Source organism: Sus scrofa, chromosome 11 (genome assembly GCF_054392235.1).
Source record: "Sus scrofa isolate SSC_HxYL_T2T_F1_AM1 chromosome 11, Sscrofa_HxYL_maternal_Yorkshire_Landrace_v2.0, whole genome shotgun sequence".
NCBI classification, from domain to species: domain Eukaryota; kingdom Metazoa; phylum Chordata; class Mammalia; order Artiodactyla; family Suidae; genus Sus; species Sus scrofa.
In genome coordinates, this window is record NC_139393.1 from 16,803,245 (window position 1) to 16,828,285 (window position 25,041).

Consider the following 25,041-nt stretch of genomic DNA (forward strand, 5'->3'; position numbering starts at 1 on the left):
TGTATATACCACATTTTTTAATCTGTTAAGGGACACTAGGGATGCTTTTACCTCTTTGCAACTGTCAATAATGAACATGGGTTTGCAAATCTCTCTTCCAGATCCTGCTTCGAATTATTTTGGGGATATATACTCATAAGAGGGATTACTGGAGCATACGGTAAGTCTATTTTTCATCTTTTAAAGGACTTCCATATATAAGAAGGTAATTGATTATAAGAAAACTATTAAATACCCTTTTAACTGCCTTCTTTTTTTAATCCAGTTTTGTGATTAACAGTGTCTCCTTGTTGCCTTGGCTACCAGGTAGTTCAGAAGCAAATTCAAGTCAGTCTTAACCATACAAACTGCTGGTCCTTCAAGTCTGCACATTTGTGTGACTCTAGGTTTCACTCCGGCTCTTTTGGTTTCCGGGAACTCAAGCTAATAAAGAAAAAAGGATTTACTCGAAAGAGACAGAGGCCATGATGGGGCAGCACTGGTCACTGAGGCTACACTGGCCACCTTCTGTCTCTCTTGCAGGCTCGGGGCCTCTCTCCCGTTATTTCTAATGCAACCTACTGTCCTTTCTCAAGTTGTCACCTGACAACTGAGCTTCTATTCCCTCATAAGCAGGGCTTGCACGTGGCCATCACAGCCCCTCCAAGCCCTTCTGTGTGACATGAACTTTTGGCTTCAAGTTCACCCACTGGCTTGCTCTCTTAGTACTTCCAGGTTCAAATTCAAGGCAGGAATCTGACCAGCCTAAGTATCTTTTCTCACTAGGACCCTAGCCAGCCCAGATAAGAACCCAGGCCAGTCTCTGGGCCAAGTATCACTCCTGGAGTCTGGGCCCCATGGAATGAGGAGGGAAGGAGCCTGGGTCTCACCCACTGTGTCTTATCTGTGTCTACCAACTGGTCTGTGTCTACCAACATGCCTTGCACTCTCTTTGGATTTGCTTTCAATATGTGCTTTATTTTCCCTTTCTGCATAAGATCAAAAAATTTTCAAATCCCCGAAGGATGATGCTGAGAAACACCCTTGAAGACACTCATGTTCTTGCTGGTGGCTGTCCCCACACTTTAGAGATCAGCAACCTGGAACTGGCACCTCTTAGTTGTCCTTTTGTTTAAATCAGCAGTGTTCAAAGGGTCTCTAGTTCCCTTTACTCTTAAAAATTATTGAGGACCCATGGGTTGGATCTATTCATATTTCTCATATCACAAATGAAAACTGAGAAAATTATAAACTATTCATTAAAATAACAACAAATTTATTATATATTAATATAAATAACACTCGTTTTGAGATATCTCTAATGTGGAAAACAAAAAAATTAAGCGGAAAGAGTGGCACTGTTTTCCATTTCTGCAAATCTCATTAACTGAATCAGGTGGCTCTTCATCTCTGCTTCTGCATTCAATCTGCACACTTGTTAGAGAATGAAAATTAAAAAGGCAAACAGCATCTAAGTAGTACTATGAAAACAGCTTTGACCTCACAGACCAGAGTCTGAGAACTACTGGTTCAGTGACTGACCTGACTTTCGGTTTTCATTAGTCTTCACTTCAGCTTCTGCCAATTTGCCCAGAGAGTTGAGTTATGCTTGTTTGTTTTTAAATTATGAAAAGAGGCTTTGCTGGCTACCAAACGCTGGAACGTTCTCTCTACCCAGGAAGAGGGACGGGAGGAGACGGTCCCCTTCCTAAGAGATGCCTCATGGCCCAAATCTTTTCTGACCACATGTATTTTCAGAAGTGAGGAGAAGGAATGCTTTCGCTGCAAACCCCCAGCCTCAGCTCTCAACTTTGTAAGAAACTCTTAGTCATATTTCTAAGAAGATTAACATGTCACATTACTTGGAAGCATCTGAAACAAGAGAAAAGATAATTGGGGTTTGTGTCACAACAGCAGCTGTTAGCCTCTCTAGATTCAAAATATCACCTACAAAGAAACAAATTCAGGTTTACAATTTCTTTCCATAAATCCTCCTCCAAAATGCAAAAAAGAGGAGTTCCTGTCATGGCACAGCGGAAACGAATCCAATTAGGAACCATGAGGTTGAGGGTTCGATCCCTGGCCTCGCTCAGTGGGTGAAGGATCTGGTGTTGCCATGAGCTGTGGTGTAGGTCACAGACTCAGCTCAGATCCAGTGTTGCTGTGGCTGTGATGTAGGCCGGCAGCTGTAGCTCCACTTGGATCTCTAGCCTGGGAACCTCCATATGCTGTGGGTGCAGCCCTAAAAAGAAAAAAAAAAATGCAAAATGCCATTTCAAGGTCCTTCTGCTCATAAATGCATGTCTAGCTGCTCCCTCTCTAGGTCTGCCTGGATGTCTAACTGTTTACCAGTCATCACCTTTCTTGGCATCAACAGTAACAAGTTTTTGCGCCTCCCTACCCCCAGTCACCTAACATTGAACGCAGGTAACCAGATGCAGTTGTTTTTTCACTAATATCTCTCGCAAGATGGCAGGGAGAGGGGAGAAGAGATGCAAATTTGAATGTGACCACTTCCTAGGCTGCCTCTGGCCAATTTCAGAATCTTAAAGACAAATACTCGAGAAAGTTGTTCAAGGAGTAAATCTGAATAGACCAAAATCTGAAGCTAGAACATTGATGTACCAGACAAAGAAAATCGTTGAAGCATTCTTCACAGATAAAGAAAGAGACTGAAAACTGTAAATAATATCCATTCCTCAAAAAATGTTTGCTGTAATATTAAGAGCAAACTACATGAGAGAATAGTTTACATAAAGTCTAGTTGTTAATACTTATTTTTTAAACAGAAAAAAGTTCAAAATTTTTGACAAAACTGTCCTGAACAAAAAAGCTGCCCGCTGAAATTGTAAACTGCTTATAGCTGATGTCATGAACTTCAGCCTGCGAGCCAAGGCTGGCAACTACTGCTCCTACTTATGAAAGCAGCTAGTGACAGACGTTTGGATCTCTGGTGCTTAAGTTTTGCATTTCCTGGAATTCTGGAGTTTGTAAGGGGTCTGAACACAATGACTCATTCTTTCGATAGAGAAAGTGAAGGCCAGAGATACGACTAAAGGACTTAACCAAGGTCACAGGCGTACTTGGTTGCACAACACAGGCCAGAAACATGGGTCTATCTCTTGATTTTTTTATCTACTGATCTTCTTCAGCTCACACAAACCAAAAAGAGCCTCTTCAAAGGGAGATTGAAACCAGGTGAATGTCTCATTGGATTTATATGAGCAAAGGAAAATACTGCAGTGCAAATTCTGAAATCACTCCACTCTTCAGAGACTCTAGATGGCAATACCTACAACAGACATGCAAGAAAGCTAAGCACAAAGTACCACCAGTATGCCTCTATCATGATCCACTTCCCAAGTCTGACACCTGGAGGCAGGAGCCAGTGGTGAGTCAGGCACGGTGACCAATCAGGACTCCGGCTGCTGGCAGGCAGGAGCAGTGAGGTACGAGCCCGGCCTGGGAGGAATGAATGTCTGCCCACCACCTTTCTCTCCAGTCGGCTTCTCCAACACATGGAGTCATCGGATCCTTACCGTCCTTCTTGAACTCTGGCCTCTTCCAATGCCTTTCCAACTGAACTGCATTTGTTCCCGGTGGTGGACTAAACACCCCTGCTCCCCAGCCTCTGCCCTTGTCTGTCCTCTGCCGAGAAACTGTTCCCTTTCCCCCAGCCTCCAGCACTTTGCAAACCCAACCTTCTGGGTCTGCATTTGTATGATCACCTCACGCAGAACAGATCTTTCCTTTGCTGAAGTCAAGAGGCTCCGCACACACTCGCATGATACCAGTCACGATGTGCACTCAGAGCATCTACGATTAGATGATTTCAGCTTTCCTTATAGATCTTAAGTTGAAAGGAATGCAATTTTTGCTGCCTTATTAAGGTGTATCCCAGATGTCCAGCATTTTTCCCATTATACTATGTATGAAAGTTAATCAATAAATATTTATAACTAAAGGAACAAGCATTTCCCCAGTTTTGGTTTTTTTGGCTGCGCCCGTGGCGGATGAACATCCCTGGGCCAGGGCCATGGCAGTAACCCAAACTGCAACCGTGACACTACCAAGTCCTTAACCTTTGGGGATTCACCATAGACACTGCGGTGCTTCTGGTTGCTACTGTGGCACAGGTTCGATCCCTGGCCTAGGAACTTCTGCATGCCAACATGCACAGCCAGAGGAAAAACAAAAACAAAACCCAAACCAAAACATCCACGAAAGGTTAGGCCACTGGGAAACTCCTCACTTCCTGTTTTTTTGTTTGTTTGTTTGTTTTTAAAGAAACGAGTCAAGATTTTAATTGTGCTAATATTATAAACACTCCTATCTCAAGGCTCTGCACTGCCTATGCCTCTGTTTTAACCATTGTTTTCCCAGATATCCATGTGACTTGTTACCCTAAACTTCAAGTCCTCTGCTCAAATGACACCTTCTCAATGAAGACTGACAGGTCCACCTTTTAAAACTACTCCAGCTCCTCTGCCGCCCTCACATTCCCAAGCCCCCTCTTCCTGCTTGCTCCCCTTCTCTCACAGCATCTATGACCTTCTAACACAAACGAATTATTGTATTTCCTCTTTAAAATGCAACTTTCACAAAGAGACAGGTTTTTTGCAGGGAGAGGGAGAGTTCATTGACGTAATATCTCAGGCACCTAGAACACTCACGCCGTGGCCCACGGAAGCTCCTCAATGTATGTTTGTTACAAGAACTGAATGAAAGCATTAAAATGTCTTTTTAAGTGATATATTAATTTAGACATAGCAGCTTTCTATTAATATACTTTAGAAATAGGTGAAAATAATACTATATTATAATGCTATACAAACATAAAGTATAATATTTCGGTGATGGCTACTACATATAAGTATGACATATGGTTTGTGCTTTCATTTAGAGAAAACACCAGAAAGGGATGAAATGGTTTGCTCATCAATAGGAGATTCTGAAGCAGGAACCAGATTTTTCCACTTGGAGTTCAGTGCTACCCCAGGGTAGGTTTGAATCAAAGTAGGTACAATTACCAGAGAGTCCAACAATTAAAAAAAAAAGAAGAAGAGAGCCTAATTACTAAGCTATTACTTTCTGTAATCAATGTCAAAACATGCTACAGTGTACACTTAGGACTCCCATCTTAGGGCTGTTCAAAGTTTTACTTCCTAGGTCAGTAGCAAAACACGATAATGTGCTGCTTTTTAAGGTAAACTGTCTCTAACCATGGTCTCAGTACTCAGCTGTTAAATGATATTTTTCTGGATTCAAATTCATAAATTCAGCCCTGAAACATTATTCAAGCCAATAAACATGCAGATAGCAAGGAAGGAGAATAGCAGAAAGCAAACATTTCTTAGAGTTAATAGTGCTGTATAAGACATGGGAAAGTTAAGAGAGTTCATTCTAAGGGTCTCATCACGAGGGAGAAAAATCTTTTTCTTTCATTTTTTTTCTTTCTTATCTTTTTGTTGTAACATCTCTATGAGATGCCGGAGGTGAGCTGAGCCTATTGTGGGAATCATTTCACAGTGTATGTAAATCAAACCATGATGCTGTATGCCTCAAACTTGTGGACTGAGGTATGCCAATTATTTCTCAGTAACACTGGGAAAGATTACCTCTAAAATCCGTTTTACTAACTCTCAAGAAACAAAATCGTTTAAAAATGATCTTTAACCTGAGGTGGCAAATAATCGCCTACAGATAATACTCTTTTAATTTCAGATAAAAGTAGTAACCTCATCAAAAAGCAAACTCTTCTCTTGAACAGAATTTCTGCTATAAAGGTAACGATTGCCCGTTTGGGGGACTTTTATATAAATCGTCTCTTGTCATCCTCGCAATAATCCCACAAGGATCATATTATTATTCCCAATCTACAGGGAGTAAATTGAGGGGTATGCAAGGTAACCAACTCATCCATCATTACTCAGCTGAAAACGGTGGGGCTGGGAGTCAGATGCAGCGCTCTCTGGGAGCCAAGTTCATACCTCAGCCACCAGGACGTCCGCGCCTGCTCCATGAAGGCCATGTGTTAACAAGGACCTGCCCCGTGAACTCTGAGTCGGTGCGACCTGATAAAGGGAGGGAGGGGAACGAGACACGGTGCCTCCAACTCAGAGCTGGCAGGAAACAAGGCTTTTTGTAAGGATGCCCAGGCTATAAGAAGAAAAGCAAAAGGAGAAAGAACTTCTGGATGAAAACAGAGACAAAGCTGGCTTGGTTTTTATTCATCTGAAAACTATTCCTGAGGTTCCAATGTGTGCAGACTCTCTGCTGGGTCCTAGGTAGGGCCAAGCACGGGACAGAGCTCCTGCCTTCAGGCCAATGGAGGTTAAGGCCACGAAGGCATCAGCACTTCCTAAATGTGTCCTACCCACCATCGGCAGCTCTATGTTTGTTACTCAACACACAGTCATATAGAGGAAAGCGGCAAGTGAAATAAAAATTATCACATAAATTCTCAAGTAGAAATCTGAACTAAGTGTTATGGGAACTCGTAAGAAGAGCCTTTCGACCCGGCTCTGGAGGTAGCACAACCTTCAGAGAAGAATGGCTTCGGGGCTTTAGGCTAATTCTTAAAGATAGGAAAAGAGTTTCTCAAGGGGGAAAGCAGAAGGTCAGCAGGCGGTACCACCTCTTTTTTAGCTGGGGGACTCCATGTACACAGGCAAGCAATAGGCCTGCTATCCCTCTGGCTAGGCAGGCTGTGAGAGATGAGGCTGACAAGGTGGGCGAGAAGCAAGAATTGGAGTTTTACCCTCCTGGAAGTTATGGAGAGTATATACCCAGAGCAGTGGCCTAATTACACAAGAACTTTGGCTATCTGATGGTAGAGGAGCCGAAGGCTATTAGAGACAAGAGACAGCAGGACCAGGCTGGAGTTGGTTGCAACCATCCAAGCACATGCTGCAGGAGAAAGAAAACTGCAAAGCCCGGCCACCACAGGAACAGACAAAAGGGGAAAGTCTGGAGGGAGTTTTGAGTCAGGCTAGAGCACCCACCGGTTGCTCTGAGGTTTGACAGCAAATGCTGATTGACTCGCACTCCTGCTTCTGGCTGGGGCTACTTGGTGGTGTCATTTAATAAGGGAACAAGGAGAAGGAGCTTATGTTGGTGGAGGGGGAAGATATTTCTATTCAGAATATGCTAAATCAGAGGTGTCCTGGGGACACTGACTTAGGAATGCCAAGTGAGCAGCTGGAGTCTGAGTTCAAGTTCAGGAGGAGAGAATGGGCCAGGGCCTTGAAAGCTGTAGGTGTACGATAATGAAGCCACAGGAGGAGATACCACGAAAGAGGAGGCAGCACAAGGCAGAGCCCTGGGGAGCGTCAACATCTAACTTCGGCCACAGAAGGGAGAGCTGGAGGGAAACTGTGGCGAGAACTCGGAGTGTGCCGAGTGTAAAACACCTCGCTGGTGACCCAACCATGATGCCCCTCAACAAGGGCCCTGCTAGCTCCCTTCTCTGCCATCCACGACGGACAGGCTCTGGGTGGAAGACCCTGCCCTGCTCTTGCGCTTCAGACGGCTCAAAGAGAAAGCCGGCTGGACCCGAGTGACTGCAGCCAGTGGAAAAGCTGTGCTGCTCTAGGTGGGAAGATGCTTAGCAGTCTTTTTGCGACAGTGTAAATTGCTTCAGTGAGCTTATGGCCTAATACTGATCGCTTTCTTCCTATAAAGATATAACCTTCACTGACTATGGGCAGAGTCATTCCTCCATCTGCAAGGAGGTAAAACTGGACGTGAGTGGATTGTGGAGCCTGCACTCAAGCGTGGTGCTGGCAGAGGGGTTAAATAAATGAGGAGGGGGGCACCCCCTTTGGAAACCAGACCCCCTCTGGGTTACCACCACCCTGGGTCAGAGCGTCCAAGCGCAGTGACACGGAGAACACAAGCGCTGAAGCTACCACCAGCACTGCACCCAGGGCCCAGGGCGCACCGAATGCTACTCCCCTCTCTGCTAACACAGGCTACTAGCCGGCAAGGGGGTAGCCTGATTTCAAGACCGACTCAGATCATCAGTTAGGTGTAGTGGCACCAGGTGGCAGCGATCCAGGGACCGTAGGGCTATAAAGAATAACCGCCTCCTTCACACACACTGGCTCCAGTGAGTTCTCAAGCTTTATAGCAAAGAGTAAATGTCAGATGGCTCTTCAGGGGGTATGTTTCATGACTCTGCTGCTGCTGCTGTTACGGTACCCTGGGAGGAATGTCTTCGAGGTGGCTGCCATGGAAATGCCACCTCAGCCCCTCTGGGCTCTGAACCTTGCCATCTAAATGACAGTGATATGAGACCCACGGTCAGGCTCTATAGTGTGTATAAAAGATTAACTCAAAGCAAAAATCAGCAAAATATTTGAGCATACAGAGAATATTACTCTGGGAGTTTCTGTCGTGGCGCGGTGGAAACGAATCTGACTAGGAACCTTGAGGTTGCGGGTTTGATCCCTGGCCTTGCCCAGTGGGTTAAGGATCCAGCGTTGCTGTGGCTGTGGCGTAGGCTGGCAGCTACAGCTCTGATTGGACCCCTAGCCTGGGAACCGCCACATGCCACGGGTACAGCCCTGAAAAGACAAAAGAGAAAAACAAAAAACAAAGATGTCAGAGAATATTAGTCTCAAATGTCTAATGATGGTGGCGGTGGATGGAGGCGATGATGCTGCTGAGGCCGCTGCTGACAGCGACAATGCGGAGAGGGGCAGCCGAGAGGTATTTGGGAGGCAAAAATCCATAAATAATGGACTGGATAAAGTCAAGGGAAGAGGAAGGAAGGAATCCCAAAGACCCCTGGATGGGCAGTGGTTACAGTTACTAAAACAGGGGACACTGAGTAGGACCAGGTGTGGAGGACCAGGTGACCCGGCGAATCTGAGGTTCCTCTGAGATACTCAACAGAGAATATTAAGAAGGAGGTTGGAACCTCAGAGAAAAGGTCTCGACAGAGATTAAAAGCTGAGAGTTAGGGTCACGTGGGCACCAAATGCAGTCATGATGTGGGCGGAGCTGCCCAGAAGGAGAAGGGGGGGGGCCTAGGGGGCAAATGCTGAGACATTCCAACAGGGAACCAAAAGCTGGCCTGAGGACATCTTGTGATGGAAAGAGCCGAGACGGCCAGGGACCAGGAGGAAAACCAGCAGAGTACTGCATCGCAGATGCACATAAAGAGACTATTTCAGGAAGAAAGAGCAGAGCAAAATGCTGCTGGGAGGTCAAACATGATGAGGACTTAAACATGTCAGGTGGACCGATGCACCTGGTGAGCTTTTGTAACCAGAGCCAGAGCCGTTTGTGTAGATTGATGGGGCTGGAGGCCTGACTGCAGTGGTTTCAGTAAAGAAGAGAAGGGAGGGAATATAGGAAATGACTATAGATGACTCTTTTGAGATGTTTGCTAATGAGGACAGAAGAGAGAGACCACAGGGTTGACAGGGTCTAAGAGAGCTGTGATGGCTTAGTCTTTGTTTTCAATAAAAAGAAACTTGGGTGTGTTTAAAAGCCAATGGGAAGGATCTGGGAGGAGGGAGAGATTATTAAGAAATAAGACTAAAGACACAGAGGAGTTCCCTTGTGGCACAGTAGGTTAAAAATCTGGCATGGTCGCTGCAGCAGCTTAGGTCACTGCTGCAGCATGGGCTTGATCCCTGGCCCAGAAACTTCCACATGCTGCAGGTGCAGCCAAAAAAGAAAAGAAAAGGAAAGAAAAGAAAAAGAAATACACTAAAGGGAAGGTAACTTGGAAGACAATAGACTCATCAAGTCCTAGCCATTGCCTTTCTGAACCACAGATAGGCTGTGTGACACGGCCAACATAAGAAGATGACCACCTTCTAAATGAGTAATACAATGTCCCTAAGAAGGACATCCTTTGTGGCAGCTACTTCTTATACGGAGTGTCCATATACATGATTTCAACCCGGCACACACGCTACTGGATCTCCTCAGCACCCAGTTTAAAATACAGGCAATCTGGTATTCACGCTACAGAATGGGTCTAGTAAGAGTGAGTTGAGTGCCCTCGAAAATTCACCATTGTAATGGAGGCGCCACAAAATAATTTGGGGCCAAAGACTGCTTTAGCCACGTGTATTCAGTACTACTTGACCACGTTTTTAGGTAACAGGCAGGTACTGAACAAAAGACCACAGGGCTACCTATACAGCGACATCATGGGCAGAGACAGACTTGCCCTTGAGAGGCTCTAGGAAGGCTTGTGACCTGCACAAACACTGACAACACAACTCCCACAACAGTGTCTTCTTTGACAAAAGCACCTTCAGTGAAGTTTACTGTATAAATAAAATAGAACGCCGCTGGCATGTCAGCACTCTAGGACTCTCGTTCTGCTAAGCAGAAGCAAAGATGTGTATACTTTTGTAGGTGTGTTTATTTATATATATTTATTTATATATATTCAAGTTTATCATAACTCATTAGCACAAGCTCAGAAGAGAACGGCTACCGAACAGTCTGTAAAAGGAACTCCTCACACGATAAGGTCCATGGCCACAGAAGGATGACATGACTCAGAAGAGATTTAAAAAGAAGAAAAAGAACTGATGGTCTTCTGCGGTAGAAACCATGGAAGAACAAAAGAAGCATAAGCTAGTGGCCATGGTGAGGTCATGCAAGAGTTTAAAAGGAAGCCCTGTAGGTTCCAGGTCTACGTGAAACATTCCTCAAGTCCCGCCTGCGCTGACATCAAGATCAGCATAGTAGTCACACGACGGTGTCACACTAGAAATTGTGGAAGGAAAGGAAATCTCAGAAGCAACATCGATTCTTCTAGAAGTATAAAACTTGAAATGCACCATGACGGCTGACAAGCTGCAGAACTGTGGCCTCTGAGCGGATGGAGGTGAAGGTTTTCAGAGGACTTTCCCCTCCAGCAGGAGTGGTCTGACGACACTCAACCTGGGCTGAGCTGAAGTGCTTTACCCATAGGTTACCTCTCATCACTGTGGGTTCGGTCCCTGAAGGCTCATTATAACCCACAGTTATAAACAACTCATGCAAAACAACTTGTTATATTAAACGGTCAAACTATTTTTTTTTTTTTAAATCTTCTTAGCAATGGCTAGATGCATGGAATAACACAAGCTTCCAATTCATCAGTGACCACCCTTGGGCAACTCTTTGCCATTGGGCTGTCTTTGTGCGAAATCAGACAGGTATGGTAAGAAAATCTGTCCAGGGGCTGAGAGAGTCCTAGCTCTTGACATGTGATCCACCCAATATACTATCACTTAATCTAGGGGAAGAACTAAGGTCCTTTTCAACTCCAATTTTTCTAATCACTCCCAAGAGGATTCTGAATCATCATCTTTTATTGTTTCTGGCCACCTCTTCCTGAAAGCATCATGTTACACATTCACAAAACTGTTTCCTAGTCAACTACTATAACACTGCTAGGGAAATTCTGTAGCTAGAAGATTACCAGTTGTACTGGATGAAAAGAGTCCTCCCAAAATTCATGTCCACCTGGAACCTCAGAATATGATTTCATTTCTAACTAAGGTCTCTGCAGATGTAGGTTAGTTAAAATGGGATAATCCTGGGTTACAGTAAGCCCTTAATCCAATGGTTTATATGAAGGCCATGTGAAGACACAAAGATGAAGGCCACAGATGGGGGCAGAGCAGGAGGGACACATCCACAAGGCAAGGAATGCCAAGGATTTTCCAGCAGCCACCAGAGGCTAGAAAAAGGCAAAGAAGGATTCTCCCCTAGAGCCTCCAGAAGAAGCATGGCTTGATTTTGGACTTAAAGCCTCCAGAGCTGTGAGAGATCTAATTCTACTATTTTAAGCCCCCCCAGTCTGTAGTGCTCTGTTGCAGCAGCTCTGGGAAAGTAGTGTACCAGGTGCTGATATGATACAACAAAACACTTGGAATTTAAGATCCCGATTACTGCTGAGAAAAACAGCTCTGATCATTCCTGGATTTCCTCCTGGTCAAAGAGGTAACTTCCTTTATTTAAAACAAGGAATATCCTCTTTTACAGAGACTACACTCCTTTCCCTTGAAGCTATAGGTCTTCTGGAAGGGGGTCATATTTTGCTTCCCCGCTACAAGAATGCTTTGCCAGAGATAAGAAAAGATTAGAATTGAAAGGGACCTGTGATACAGATTCCCTATTTAGGAAAGACATACACCATTCTGAATTCCATCGTGTGAGGCAATTTTTAGAACATACCATCTAAGGAATACCACTGGCGAAACATGAAAACAGACAGATACTCTTGGAAAGATGTTAATTTAATTGCAAATATATGAACCTCTAAATCATGATTAATGGTCAGAGAAGGCATATATATTCCTTCGATAATCCCCCAACTGCATCCGATTGCTAGACTTAGCTGTGAAGAGCAATAAAAGACTTACGGAGAGTATATTTTAGGGTCCCACAAACTTTCAGGATCACATAATATTTCTACTAAGGTTTTTTAGTTCCTGTATCTATGCATCTGTTTATGAAATTCAGGAAGCAGAGTATGGACATGGAATTCTTCTATATACCCCAAACACACGATTCACTCATATTCTGTCAACTGCTGGGAGTAACTTTATCCTGCTGATTAAGTGCCCGCCTTTGGCTGGAGCCTCCTGATGGCAGGAATACAGATGTTTACAAAAGTCTACAGTGGTCCAGGAAACAACACTGAAAGAGACATGGTCTCTGCCTTCAGGCAGCTGACAGTCTAGTGAAGGAGACAGACTCAGGGACAAATGAGGCCCTAGGCAGGGAGAACTCAGTAGGCAGAGATAGACTCTCCTATTGAGAAAGAGGCAACAGGCAGGGTGGAAAAAGCCTTTAACAGAAGCAGGGGTGGCTCCTGCTCAGCAGTGTCGGGTGAGGCGAGGCACACAGAGTCCCTAGCTCTGCCGAGAGCCGCTTCCTGGCTAAATGAAGCACGTGTAACATCCCTCTCACAGAACTACCCTAAAGCTGGAAGGAGGGAATGCATGTAAAGCAGAGCACCTGGAACGTAGCAGATGCTCAATAAATGTTTGTTCTTTCCTTTTTCATTCCCTCAGATAATCTATATGAAATCTGAAGAATATAATAACCACAAGAACTACCAAAACAGCAATAACGAATCCATACATGGTCAACATCATTTAGTTTTCGACAATAACCACTACCTTGCATGCTAAACATTCTATAGAGCAATCTCTTCCTCTCATCCCAATCAAATTTCCCGTAACACGTATATGAGACTAATCTGCAAAGAACAGAGACTTTATCATTTGGGAGCCTTGTTCAAAAACTCTTCAGTGACTATGCTTTTACCTTGGAATAAGATAAATAAATAAATAAATATTAAATAAAGAGATCAACAAAAATAGAAACATTTTATTGAAATTTTTATTTAAACGTGTACGTATTTTATAAATAAAAGTAAATACAATAAATTAAACAATAAATGAAAATGTTGGCTCCCTAACAGGTTTGATGAAGAAGAAAAAATATATTTATAAAGATGAGCATGTTTTCTCCCCCATGCCATTCATTTTGCCTGAAATGCCTTACCTTCCTGTCGTTAGCCAATCAAATCCTAGCTCTTACCCGGTCTCAGTGAGGCTGGCACAGATGATTCTCTCTCACTCTCACCTGACCGCACTGCCTGGCCAACATCACATGCATTGGCGTAACGCTACTTTTCTTGTTTTAACTTTTTGTTATACTTATCTCATAACTTTATTTTTCATTTTGCCCCAAGTGAACGATAAGCTCTTTGAGACCAGGAGCCACAAGTCAGAACTGAGCGTAATCTTCTGCATGCAGTTGTTATTTAGGTATTTGTTGGTTGGCCAGAAAACATGATGCATTTTGATAGAAAAATTTAAAGTTCTACTTAGCAATGAATAGTACTTAGTGCAATCTGACTTCTTGCAACATTAAAAACAGAAGGCATTTCTGGAAACTCAAACTCGAGGTAAATCAAATTACTGGCACACCTTCTTCTTCAGGAGAAGTTAATTCCATTGTGAAAAGCATTTTGAAAACCAATATAACTGTACAAATAAACTATCTTGGAATTTAAGCAGGTACTTGTTACAACCAACCATATTAATAGCAACAGCGTTTATACTTTCGTCAACAGCTTATTTAACAAATTATTTATTGAGTCCCTAATTTGTAGAAGGAATCACATTAAGATCCACTGGGAGAGGAGATGAGTAAAAAAAAGTAAAAGACTGACCAAATCCTCAACACTCAATGTTTTAATGGAGAAGACAGACTTGAATACTTTTTACAAAACAAGTTAAATAGGCAAGAACAATACAACTAACCTACTGAGTACTGTGTGTGATTAATTTTAATTGGGAGGCCTCAGGAACCACCTGTCCAAAAAAAAAGAAAGAAAGAAAGAAAGAGAGAAAATGAAAAGATAACATTTGAACATGACCTTGAGAGGTACTCGGGACCATAGACCAAGATGGTGGAAGGAGTTCTGGGCTTACAAGTTCAGAAAACAAAAGTTATGACCATGAAAATATACCTTCGCCCCATTTTTGTTTCTCTCAGTGGGTGATCTAACTGGCTCCTTCGTGGGAAAAATAAAAGGTCATTTCTCTCTTATACCGCAAAACTGTCTCTGTCTTTCCCTCCTGTCTTAAAAATGGAAAGTCTCCCTCTTCTGCCCCACAGTTGAATCCTCCAAATTGACAGGACCCTCCAGCTGCTTGTCCACGAACACATTTGTTGGAGCTCTCTCTCTCTCTCTCCCCCCGCCCCCCTTTCTTTTTGTGGCCAGACTTTTGAAAGAATGGCCTATATCTATTATCTCTACTTCATCTTTAATAAACTGCTCAGTTACACAAGGTTAACTGCCTCTTAGATCTCTTTTAATCCGCAAAATAAAGCGAAATAAGGAGTTGCTCTGATTTCCTCCTTTGTCTTAAAATAAGTTAACCTAGAGTATTTCTTTCCAAATTTATTTGCTACATTCAGGGAACAGAAAATGTATAGTCTCTGAAAAGGATTTCCCATGTCTGGAAAGTAAGCTATTAAATAAACAGCTGAGACTCTGTGTGAGCCTTTCCAGTAGAGAAGCTGTTACTGTCGTGATCAATGAGGATGCTGAACCCGAAGCGAAGCGCGCTGTTCTCTCAAGGTACCGTTTCCTAACACAGAGCTCTTTACAATTCTTCAGATAAGAATAGGTAAGGTACACAATTCATCTTCTTCAGCAATATGAAAGAGAGAGTTTTAAAGGAAATTATTTCATACAAGTCAAGTCCTTCATCGTGTTTTAGAAGACCGGGTAAGGTAAGATTTGGTATCACCACACCAAGCTGACACTCCAAGAGAAGCATCTTGGTTCAGTTCCTGATTTATGTTCTGGTTCTCCGGCAGTTTCATTTACTAAAGGAATAATGGCTAAGAGGGTCTCTCCTTATGTGCAGTAAATAGCCAGAGCTCTCCATAACTTACGTGGCTCACCTGCATTACTTTCGAAGCCAAATTTATCAGCACCCATTAACCCCTATATTAATTTTTAAAATGCAAAGCATCATCTATATGCTGTATACACACGTAAGGCTTTTCACAGACAGGGAGCTACCATTACCTGAACTGTTGGGCAAAATATAGACCTCAGCTCATCTCAGATTTTCCCTTAGGATGAAACTTCAGTTCACTGAACAATCCAATTATCTCCCCCGTATCTTTTAAAAACTACACACACTGGGTTGGTAAAAACGACTCTTGGTAAAGTGGACAAAGATCTGCATCACGACCTTCTCTTCTGTCCTCCTTAGGAACAGGGACATACCAGACGCATTAGACCTTATGGGACTTCCAGAAACATTTGTCAATAGGCTGATTTCTATGTAACAATATTGTTAAAAATTTCCATAAAGATCACCAAACAACTGTGGGTTGTTTTTTGTTGTTGTTGTTGTTGTTGTTGTTTTGCGGGTGGGGGGGGGTTGTTTTTCACTTATTTAGGGCCGAGCACGCGGCACACGGAAGTTCCAGGTCTCGGGATCAAATGGAGCTGCAGCTGCCGGCCTACACCACAGCCACAGCCACGCGGGATCCAAGATTCTTCTACGACCTACACCACAGCTCACAGCAAGGCTGGATCCTTAACCCACTGAGCGAGGCCAGGGATTCATCCCACATCCTCAGGGATACTAGTCAGGCTTGTAACATGCTGCGGCAAAATGGGACCTCCTCCAAACAAGTGTTTTGACTAAAGATCAAATGGCAAACATCAGGCCCACCTGTTCACATCCCTCAGAGGGGTTGGGTCAAGACTAGAAATGGAGACCCACATGCCATGTGTCTAAACATACAAAAGTTATAATTCAAGTTAAACTATCAAATATGGTCTCTTCCTCCAATCTTGATAAACCCACCTGCAACTACCTGGAGGCACAAGTACAAAGTCAGAATTTTTAGACTCTTTCAAGTTCCACATCATCGTGTGGTCACACGGGCGGGCCGGCCCACACCCCTCTTGCCCACTCCCGGATCCATCGCCACCTAGAGGGGCCCGGCTCACATGTGCGGACATCCTACCCACCTCAAACCACTTCAGACTAAGGGTACATTTACCAGTTTTACCCTCCTCAGGACAGACCCAGGAGAAAGGCCCATGCAGCCCCTAAGCTGTTTGGTGGCAGGAAATTCCAGAGTCAGGGATCCAGGGCGTGGGGGTGGGCACAGGAGGGGCTTAGGTTGGGCACCTGCGCTTGGCCCCTCAGATCCTTCACCTGTGGGGAGGTGTGGCCAGAGCAGGGTCCTCTAATTCCCGGGTCCCGAAGCAGGGCCTCTCTTGCCCACAATTAAAGGCAAGACTAGAGAATTCACCAGGTCAGCCGTGTTACTAGTTCACATACTAGCTGAAAATAAACATATAAAAGATGATTAAGTAGTAAACCCCGAAATTCCAATCTCTGGTCACTTGAGTTCCCTCAAGATCTACAACCAAAAGATCCACTCTTTGTCTGGATCTATCTACCCGCCAGACTAAATCTAGATTCTGTGCTTTCTTACAAATTTGTACACATTTACAGAATTCGATTCACATGTTAGAGGGAGTTGAGAAGACAGCGAGGAGCAGGAGCGGGAGGAAAGAAGCCAACCTCAAGGACCAAAGACAAGATCAGACACGCAGGTCTAAGGGGCCATTGCCCTCGTGTTCCATCACTTGTGTGGGGGGGGGGCGTGACGCCCCGATTAAGCATCTGAGCAAAGCCACTACTATTACGGCCTGTCCTCGCCAGCCCTCAGTTCACTCCACGGCCCCCTAATACCCCTATTCCTGTGTAAGTCAAGCTGAATCTTGTCAGCATTTAAGTTGAGACTGATGACAGCTCTCCCTGCACGTGACAGGAATCTGCTGCACTGCAATTTCCACTTAACTTAGCAAGAAAATTAATTTGTTCATTTGAAAAAAAAAAACCTACCAAGTCATTCTCATCACAATGCACATATATACATACTCCAGAGGAGGGGAAGTATTTCAACTGGAAAGCTTATTTATGTGTACTTACTGAGATTGTACCATTGTCTAGACCTATGGACAGTCTTCTTGTTTCCGGGTTAAAAGACATGCATGAACATGGAGCTGAAAGAAATGAACATGTTGATGAAATTAACAAAACAATGATCCGCATGGAGTCAGGAGTGACTAACTAGCTCAAAGCGGGTGGCTATTTTTTTCCCACTATTTCCCAACAAACAGTTCACTGAGCTCCCACTCACCAAAAAAAATAAAAACAGTAATTTTACAACCAACCCCTAGATCTTCAGTTATCCTTTTAATGGACATGGCAAATATTCTCAAACTGGGCAGGTTCCAAGGGGCGTGGTTTCGGCTGTTCTGTCAGTATCATGTCTAAATATGCTTGACTAGACTAACAATATTTTGTGCTGTGTATGTAGGCCTTCTGTCTGCAATCTCTCCCTCCTACCCATCTTTAAGGGAAATAACCCATCTATTCTGAACTAAGGAAACAAAAGAAGGGCTTATCACCCCCCCACCCCCCCACCCCCAACACAAGCCAAGCAATCTATTTTTGCATTCAGAACTGACTTAGGGCATGGGGACTCACAGAAGCCTTTCACTCTCAGTACTCAAGGGGTATGCTGGAGGCTGCCCATTGGAAAAAGACAGAAGCTTTGTTTCAATCTAAGAGAACCAACTTGACCGAGGCTCCAGAGGAAAGCCATCAGGTGGGTCAGTTCCCCCAGGCCTGGACAAAGCCTCCCTGAGGACCCCTGAGCCGGAGCGAGTGAACCGTGCTTAGAAGCCACGAGGGGCCGAGTCAGCCTCCGGTTCCCAGCCTTCTCTGTCCACACCGCGCGCGCGCGCGCGTGATCGTAGGAATGGGGGCCTTCTGACCACGCCTTCTACACTGAAATCGTGTTCTAAAGAGCTCCGCCTACTTTTTCCATTTCTCCCCACATCTTCGCAGAGCCCTGTGGGTCAGGGACTACCCATCGACATCATCACAGTCAGCATCACACACTTTTCTTCTTACTCCTCAGTTATGATTAGAGGTCTTACCCAAGGTCACAGGGGAAAAAAAAAAAGCTGGAAGAGGTTCAAAGACGAAACTCAAATACACAGTCTTATTTTCAAACACCCAACTTAGATTATCTTTCAACTACACAAGAACTTCAAGTTCTCCTCATAGAACCATTTCATAAACACATCACTTGGTAACGTTTTTCTCATTTTCTATAAAAGGGCCCTGAACGACGACACCGCCAACAAAAATCTTCTCAACTGCAGAAAGTACTTCTTTTTTTTTCTAATTTTCAAACATGATATATTTAGAAAATAGAAACATAAAAAATAATTTCCCCCTCAAACTTCCACCACTACAGCCATATATATTCTTTTGGTTTCGCCACAGATTGAAACTAGGTCCCCAAAAGAACACTGCTGGAAAAAAAAAACAATCAAACCATATTTAATGTACTGCCCTAAGAAAGCCAAACTTACTCCCTTTGGCCTATAAAGTATGTTGGCAAAATCTCTACATAGATGCTTGAGAGGCTAGGTCTCATAATCCCCTAACATGTATGAAGGATTAAAATTTAATAATTTCATGGAGTTCCCGTCGTGGCTCAGTGGAAACAAATCCGCCTAGGAACCATGAGGTTGCGGGTTCAATCCCTGGCCTCGCTCAGTGGGTTAAGGATCCGGCATTGTCATGAGCTGTGGTGTATGTTGCAGACGGGGCTGGGATCTGGCGTTGCTGTGGCTCTGGCGTAGGTCGGCAGCTACAGCTCCGATGAGACCCCTAGCCTGGGAACCTCCATGCCGTAGGTGCAGCCCTAAAATGTTGTATTGAAAAAAAAAAAATTAAAAATTTCATGGAAAACTATATTAGCTGAAAAAAAGGCAAAAGAAAAAAAAGCATACTCACTGACTACAGTACTACCTGAAGTACCTGCACACAAAAATACACATGGAAAAACTAAATACAGTTCTTGTGTTCGAGTGACAAGCTTATTTCTGTAATTGTCTTTACTTATTCTCTTGCTATTCCTGTTAACAACATTGTCTTTATTTACTCTCTTGCTATTCCTATAAATTTTTAAATATCTAACAATTTATTAAGCTATAAGCTTGAGCATGTAAAGCAAAACTTCACTGTAGCACAAATAGCTAAATTCAGTCAAGAATAATCACTTAGCTGCATGCCTGGCCGCATAAAGTATTTGCTATGTGATTTACTGCAAAGTTCGTATCTGGGAGTTTCTGTCATGGCTCAGTGGTTAAAGAACCCAACTAGTATCCATGAGGACTCGAATTTGATCCCTGGCTTTGATCAGTGGGCTAAGGAGCCACCGTTGCTGTGAGCTGTGGGGTAGGTTGCAGACGTGGCTTGGATCTGGTGTTGCTGTGCTGTGGTGTAGACCGGCAGCTGTAGCTCTGATCAGACCCCTAGCCTGGGAACTTACATATATCTTGGGTGTGGCCCTTAACAAAAAGAAAAGAAAAAGGAAAGAAAAGAAAAGAAAAGATGTTATTGGAAATAAAAGCATACTGGGAATGTCATAAAGCCACCCTTAGAGTTGTCAAAAAACAAAAACAAAAACAAAAACAAAGCTCATATCTGGTTATGCAGTGATTAGAAAACCCGGTGATCTTTTAATGTGATTTAAAAGACTTTTTTACAATACTGCACAGACTACCCTTAAATCTACATTGCTAGGTCTTTATTCCTTATTTATTCCCCATTTACTAAATTTCTTGTTATTCTTCAACAAAAATTTAGAACATTTACTATGTTCAAGACATGCTGCAATGATTTCTAAAACCTACCCCCAATGTCACCTCCTTAATTTAAATTATTTTATATCTATAGTAGGAAATACCACCCAAATTCAAAAGGAAAGACGTTTCCTATAAAGGACCATATGAAAAAAAAAGTGGGTTTTTTGGTTTGTTTTTTTTGGGGGTGGGGTGCCTTTTTAGGGCCTCACCTGAGGCACATGGAAGTTCCCAGGCTAGGCCTACACCAGAGCCACAGCAACTCGGGATCTGAACTGCGTCTGCGACCTACAACGTCAGATCCTTAACCCACTGAGCAAGGCCAGGGATCGAACCTGTGTCCTCATGAATACTAGTTGGGTTCATTACTGTTGAGCCACCACAGGAACTCTCAGACAAAATAAGTTTTAACAGAAAACATGTTGTTGCAGAACACATATACTTGAACCCAAGATGACTGTAGACAGAGGACTGCCAGAGCTGGAGGGCATTACCCCCAGGTGGCCCTCAAGGTGCAAACAGCCCTTCAAAGAGGCATCATGGGAAAACATCCCAGTAACCCTGTGTGTGTGTGCGTGTGTGTGTGTGTGTGTGTGTGTGTGTGATGACTTTGGATGGGTGGGTAGTCCTCAAACCATTTCCCACCCATGACACTCCCACAGGAAGAGGTCCTGCGTTGGTTACCCGGAGGCCCCACAGGGCCAAGGAGGAAAGGAATGAATTGAAAGGAATATGGATGCCCGCATTTGGGGTTACAGTACATGCCTTTCCTTCTGGGGCTGGGGGAGTAAATAAATGGACACCAAGATCCTTCTAACTTCAACTCAGCAGAAATTAATTTAAAAAACCACCTCTGAAAGACTGGTGCTAGAGCCTATACACAATAAACTCCTACCCATCCATGCAAGAAAATACCAAAGGGCAAAACTGTCTAGGGAAGCATAACAAGACACAGTACAGTCATGGTAATTATGACCAAATGGAAAAGGGGATCCTTTGGAAGGAAGAATAAGGGAGGAAACAAATAAAACTCTACTTAAACACAGTATTTGGAGTCGGGTTGCAAAAATGCGATGTGGCCCAAACAAGAATTCAGCTTTAAATGCTGTGACACTGGTAAATCCATAGTTGATAATAACTGGGTCTCTTGGATGTTTGAAAGTTCCGATTAGAGATGAATTGGCTGAGAGACTGTTCTATTCTTCCTCTATTCAGCATTCGCCAAAAGCTGAGCAGAGTGGCGGACCAAAACGACAAAATTACAAAAATAGTGGCTCCTCTCTACTGACTCACTGTCAAAACCACACCCCTTGGGTTCCCTGGTGGCTCAGAGGATTAAGGATCAGGTGTCACTGCTATGGCTCAGGTCACTGCTGTGGCGTGGGTTCAACCCCTGGCTTCGGAACTTCTGCCTGCCACAGGCACAGCCGAAAACAAAAACAAAGCAAAAACCTGAATCCCTGAACTCTAGATGAAGTATGTTTCAACAAGAAATGAGAAAAGAACCCACTTTCTCACGCTATCTGATCAAGATCTGCCATCTCCCTTCTCTGTCTCAGATTTATGACCATCAAGAGAATCACATTTGGCAAAATTTGGGGAAGTAAGATAATGAAAGGTATAAATAGGATAGAAAAGAAATTTGTAGGGGTCTATGGGTAATGAGAAATAATATTCTATTAGTGTCAGGACTTTAGGCCTTGATGGCCTGTCAAAATCTTATCTTTAAAATTAGGAGTTCCTGTCGTGGTGCAGCAGAAAAGAATCTGACTAGGAACCATGAGGTTGCAGGTTCGATCCCTGGCCTCGCTCAGAGAGCTAAGGATCTGGCGTTGCCGTGAGCTATGGTGTAGGTCACAGACACGGCTCGGATCTGGTGTTGCCGTGGCTGTGGCATAGGCTGGCAACCGTAGCTCTGACTAGACCCCTAGCCTGGGAACCCCCATATGCCACGGGTGTGGACCTAGAAAAGAAAATAAAATTAAAATTAAAATAAAAAAGTAAACACTTTCATAATACTGAGTGCTTTAAAAAACTGAAATCTTTGTCGTTTAAAGGCAGGTATTCAGCTTAAAGTTTAGGGAGGATGAAAATAAAGAGAAACCTCAGCCTGGTTGATTACATCATGACCACATAATCGGGAGGTGGGGGGGGGGAAGCTCAGAGGATATGAGCCTAGGCAAAGGGAACACAGGGCACCAACATCAACTTCAACAGCGCAGTAAGTAAGTGGATTGGAGAGAAATCCTAATCCTTAAGATTTAGGAAAGATCTAAGAAAAAATATCGCTCTTGCTTTCCAAAAATGAGAGTTGCGGCGTTCTCAGGTTAAGGATCTGGCATCGTCACTGCAGCAGCTTGGGTCGCTGCTGTGGTGCAGGTTGGAGCCCTGGCCTGGGAACTTCCACATGCCAGGGGTGTGGGCGCCCCACCTCAAAAAAAATGTAAGTTGAGAGAAGGCATTCTCAAAATACTTCTATTTGAGGCAAGTTTCCCAATTTCTCTTGTTTACACCTATAATTCTTTCATTTTATGACTAATTTATTTCCAGTCCTTTGCTGAGCGGTTGAACTTTACTCAAATAAACACAAGCTCCACTGAAGGCTGAAGGGTGGATTTCAATCACACTGGCAGCTTTACAAGGCTAAAGGCATTCGTTGGCAGGAGACGCTCATCTTCATGGGATGTGCTAGTGGGCAGTTTAAATAAGCAACGGTACCTCTGTGAATAAAACTTCAGGTGTTCAAGGCATCCTGGTGAAGTTAAACGTCAGGATTCCATGATAAGAGGGCCTTGAATAGAAAGGCTTACAAAGAGCATCCCACCACCTCAAAGCAAAGATTGAATTCACAGCCATTAGTGCATTCAGCTGTTTGTCACCAGATGATATTTATTAGGTTTACAATATTCAGCCCATGTTCTGCTTCATTAAGAGCACTTCATTTAGGACTTCAACTACCTAGCATTAGACAGGGTTTTTTTTTGTTGTTTAGATCAAATATTTTATGCATTCAACTAAAATGAACCTTTTGTTTTCTTTTAATTGGGTCTGAGAAACATCAGCAAAATTGCAGTGACTTGGCAGTGGCCCCTTTTTCTCCCAGGTAAGTTTCAAGTTACCGTAAAGTGATCTAACCACAATAAGCTCTAAATTACTCTGTCAGAGAAAAATCAGAGCATGCTAAATAAATGCTAAAATTATTCAGATTCACTAATATCTGCTATCTCTAGTTTGGATAATCTATGTTTTCCTTCATTTCTGTTAAAAATCAAAGTTGCCTGGGTACCTTTTCTTCTTAGTCAACAGAGAATTAAAAGACCCGATTACATTATTATTCTTGAGAATGCCAATAGTGAAAACAATATTTTCTATACATGGTTCTATAATACAGCCTATACCTAAAAGAAACCAACAAAGAAGCAATATTCTTCACAACTAGGAAGCAAGAAATTATTTGAAATAAGATATAAATTAAACAATAGGATGCGCATTTCCCAATCATTCACATATTCCCCCATGAAGAAACTCCCTCAACTGAGTTAAAGGTTTTGTCTAAAAGTTGCCAAAACAATCACTACCTTATAAAAACAGGAATGCCAAATTCACTATTTTAAATACCCATCACTCATCTTTCCACACGAATCTCCGCCCAAACTCTAATAAACCCAGCAGAAGGGATGGGGCAGTACACGAACCACCTTCACTGTCCTAAATCCTTGGACCTCACCAATGGGAAAATTAACACACAATTTCCATACAAAATAACTCATTTCCATACCAAACATAAACATATCAACATGACCGTCTTAATCATTTTAACTTTCTAAATCCTCAGTTTCGAGTTGCTGTAAGGCCTCAGTTCCAACAAATGGAGAAAGGGAACCAATCCAGCCACAACCTTGCAAATTAGCCAGTCTTTCCTAATCCCTCTGGGTTAAGATAGGCATTGATAGTACACATCACTAAATACCAAACCTGAAAGAACTTTACAAATACTTATTTGACATATTTCATACCCAAAATAAATTTCTACAAATCTGAGAACAAAGAAAATGGACAGTCTTGAGTTCCCTGGTAGCCTATCGGGTTAAGGACCTGGCATTGTCATTGCTGTGGTTTAGGTCATTGCCATGCTGCAGATTCAGTCCCTGGCCTAGGAACTTTTGCATGCAGTGGGCATGGCCAAAAAAAGAAGAGAAAAGGAAAAGAGAAGAAAAAAAAGAAAAGAAAGGAAAAGAAAAGGGACAGCTCATTTGTTAGGTTCAGAGCAGAGAAAATGAAAGGACTTGTCCAAAATGAGTCAGCAAATTGGTAGCAAAAATGGAAATCAAATTCCAGTTTCCCATCCAGACACAGGTGCAACCCTACGCGTGACTCTGAACACTCCAATCTTAAACAAGGTATATTTTTTTTCAGTGAAGTTAGTGTAAACAGTTAAGATTATGTTCAAACTTCATCTCTCCATTTGTCTTAACTAAGATAATCTATTTAATGCATTCCCTGCCTCATTCACAAAGAATTTGAAATGGCTTTGAAAGTGATATCATATGACAAAAATAAGCAGAAAGTCATGACTAAGGAAAACACATGTAAGAACAGAAAGAAAATCACAACAAAGATCTGTTGGGAATATTACAGGTTCAGGGTTTGACATGATCCACCAGGTCTTGAGAGTTGGTTCCCCTACCCTTTTTGGCCTCATAATTCACAGAGAAAATAAGATCCGAACAGCCCCTGGCAGACATGGGAGGGACAGCGAGGGCCTACATGCCAGGATCGCCCCTGCCCAGGTGAGTGGGTCAGCTCTCCAGGCCTGC

The 25,041-nt window shown here is 43.3% G+C and overlaps 1 protein-coding gene across 8 annotated transcripts in view; it reads right to left on the bottom strand.

The window, feature by feature from the left end:
* The window catches only part of WDFY2 (WD repeat and FYVE domain containing 2), a 179,934-nt gene that overhangs the window by 69,084 nt on the left and 85,809 nt on the right, over positions 1–25,041 (bottom strand). For 5 of the 8 annotated variants that reach the window (XR_014819399.1, XM_084981697.1, XM_021065301.2 and 2 more), the window contains exon 3: positions 17,490–17,563. The exons of the other annotated variants lie outside the window; for them this stretch is intronic. Coding sequence is in view for 4 of the 5 variants with exons in the window: in XM_084981697.1 (XP_084837823.1) it covers positions 17,490–17,563 (74 nt within the window). In the remaining variant the exon portion in view is untranslated. The remainder of the gene's footprint in view (positions 1–17,489; positions 17,564–25,041) is intronic. 8 annotated transcript variants of the gene reach the window in all.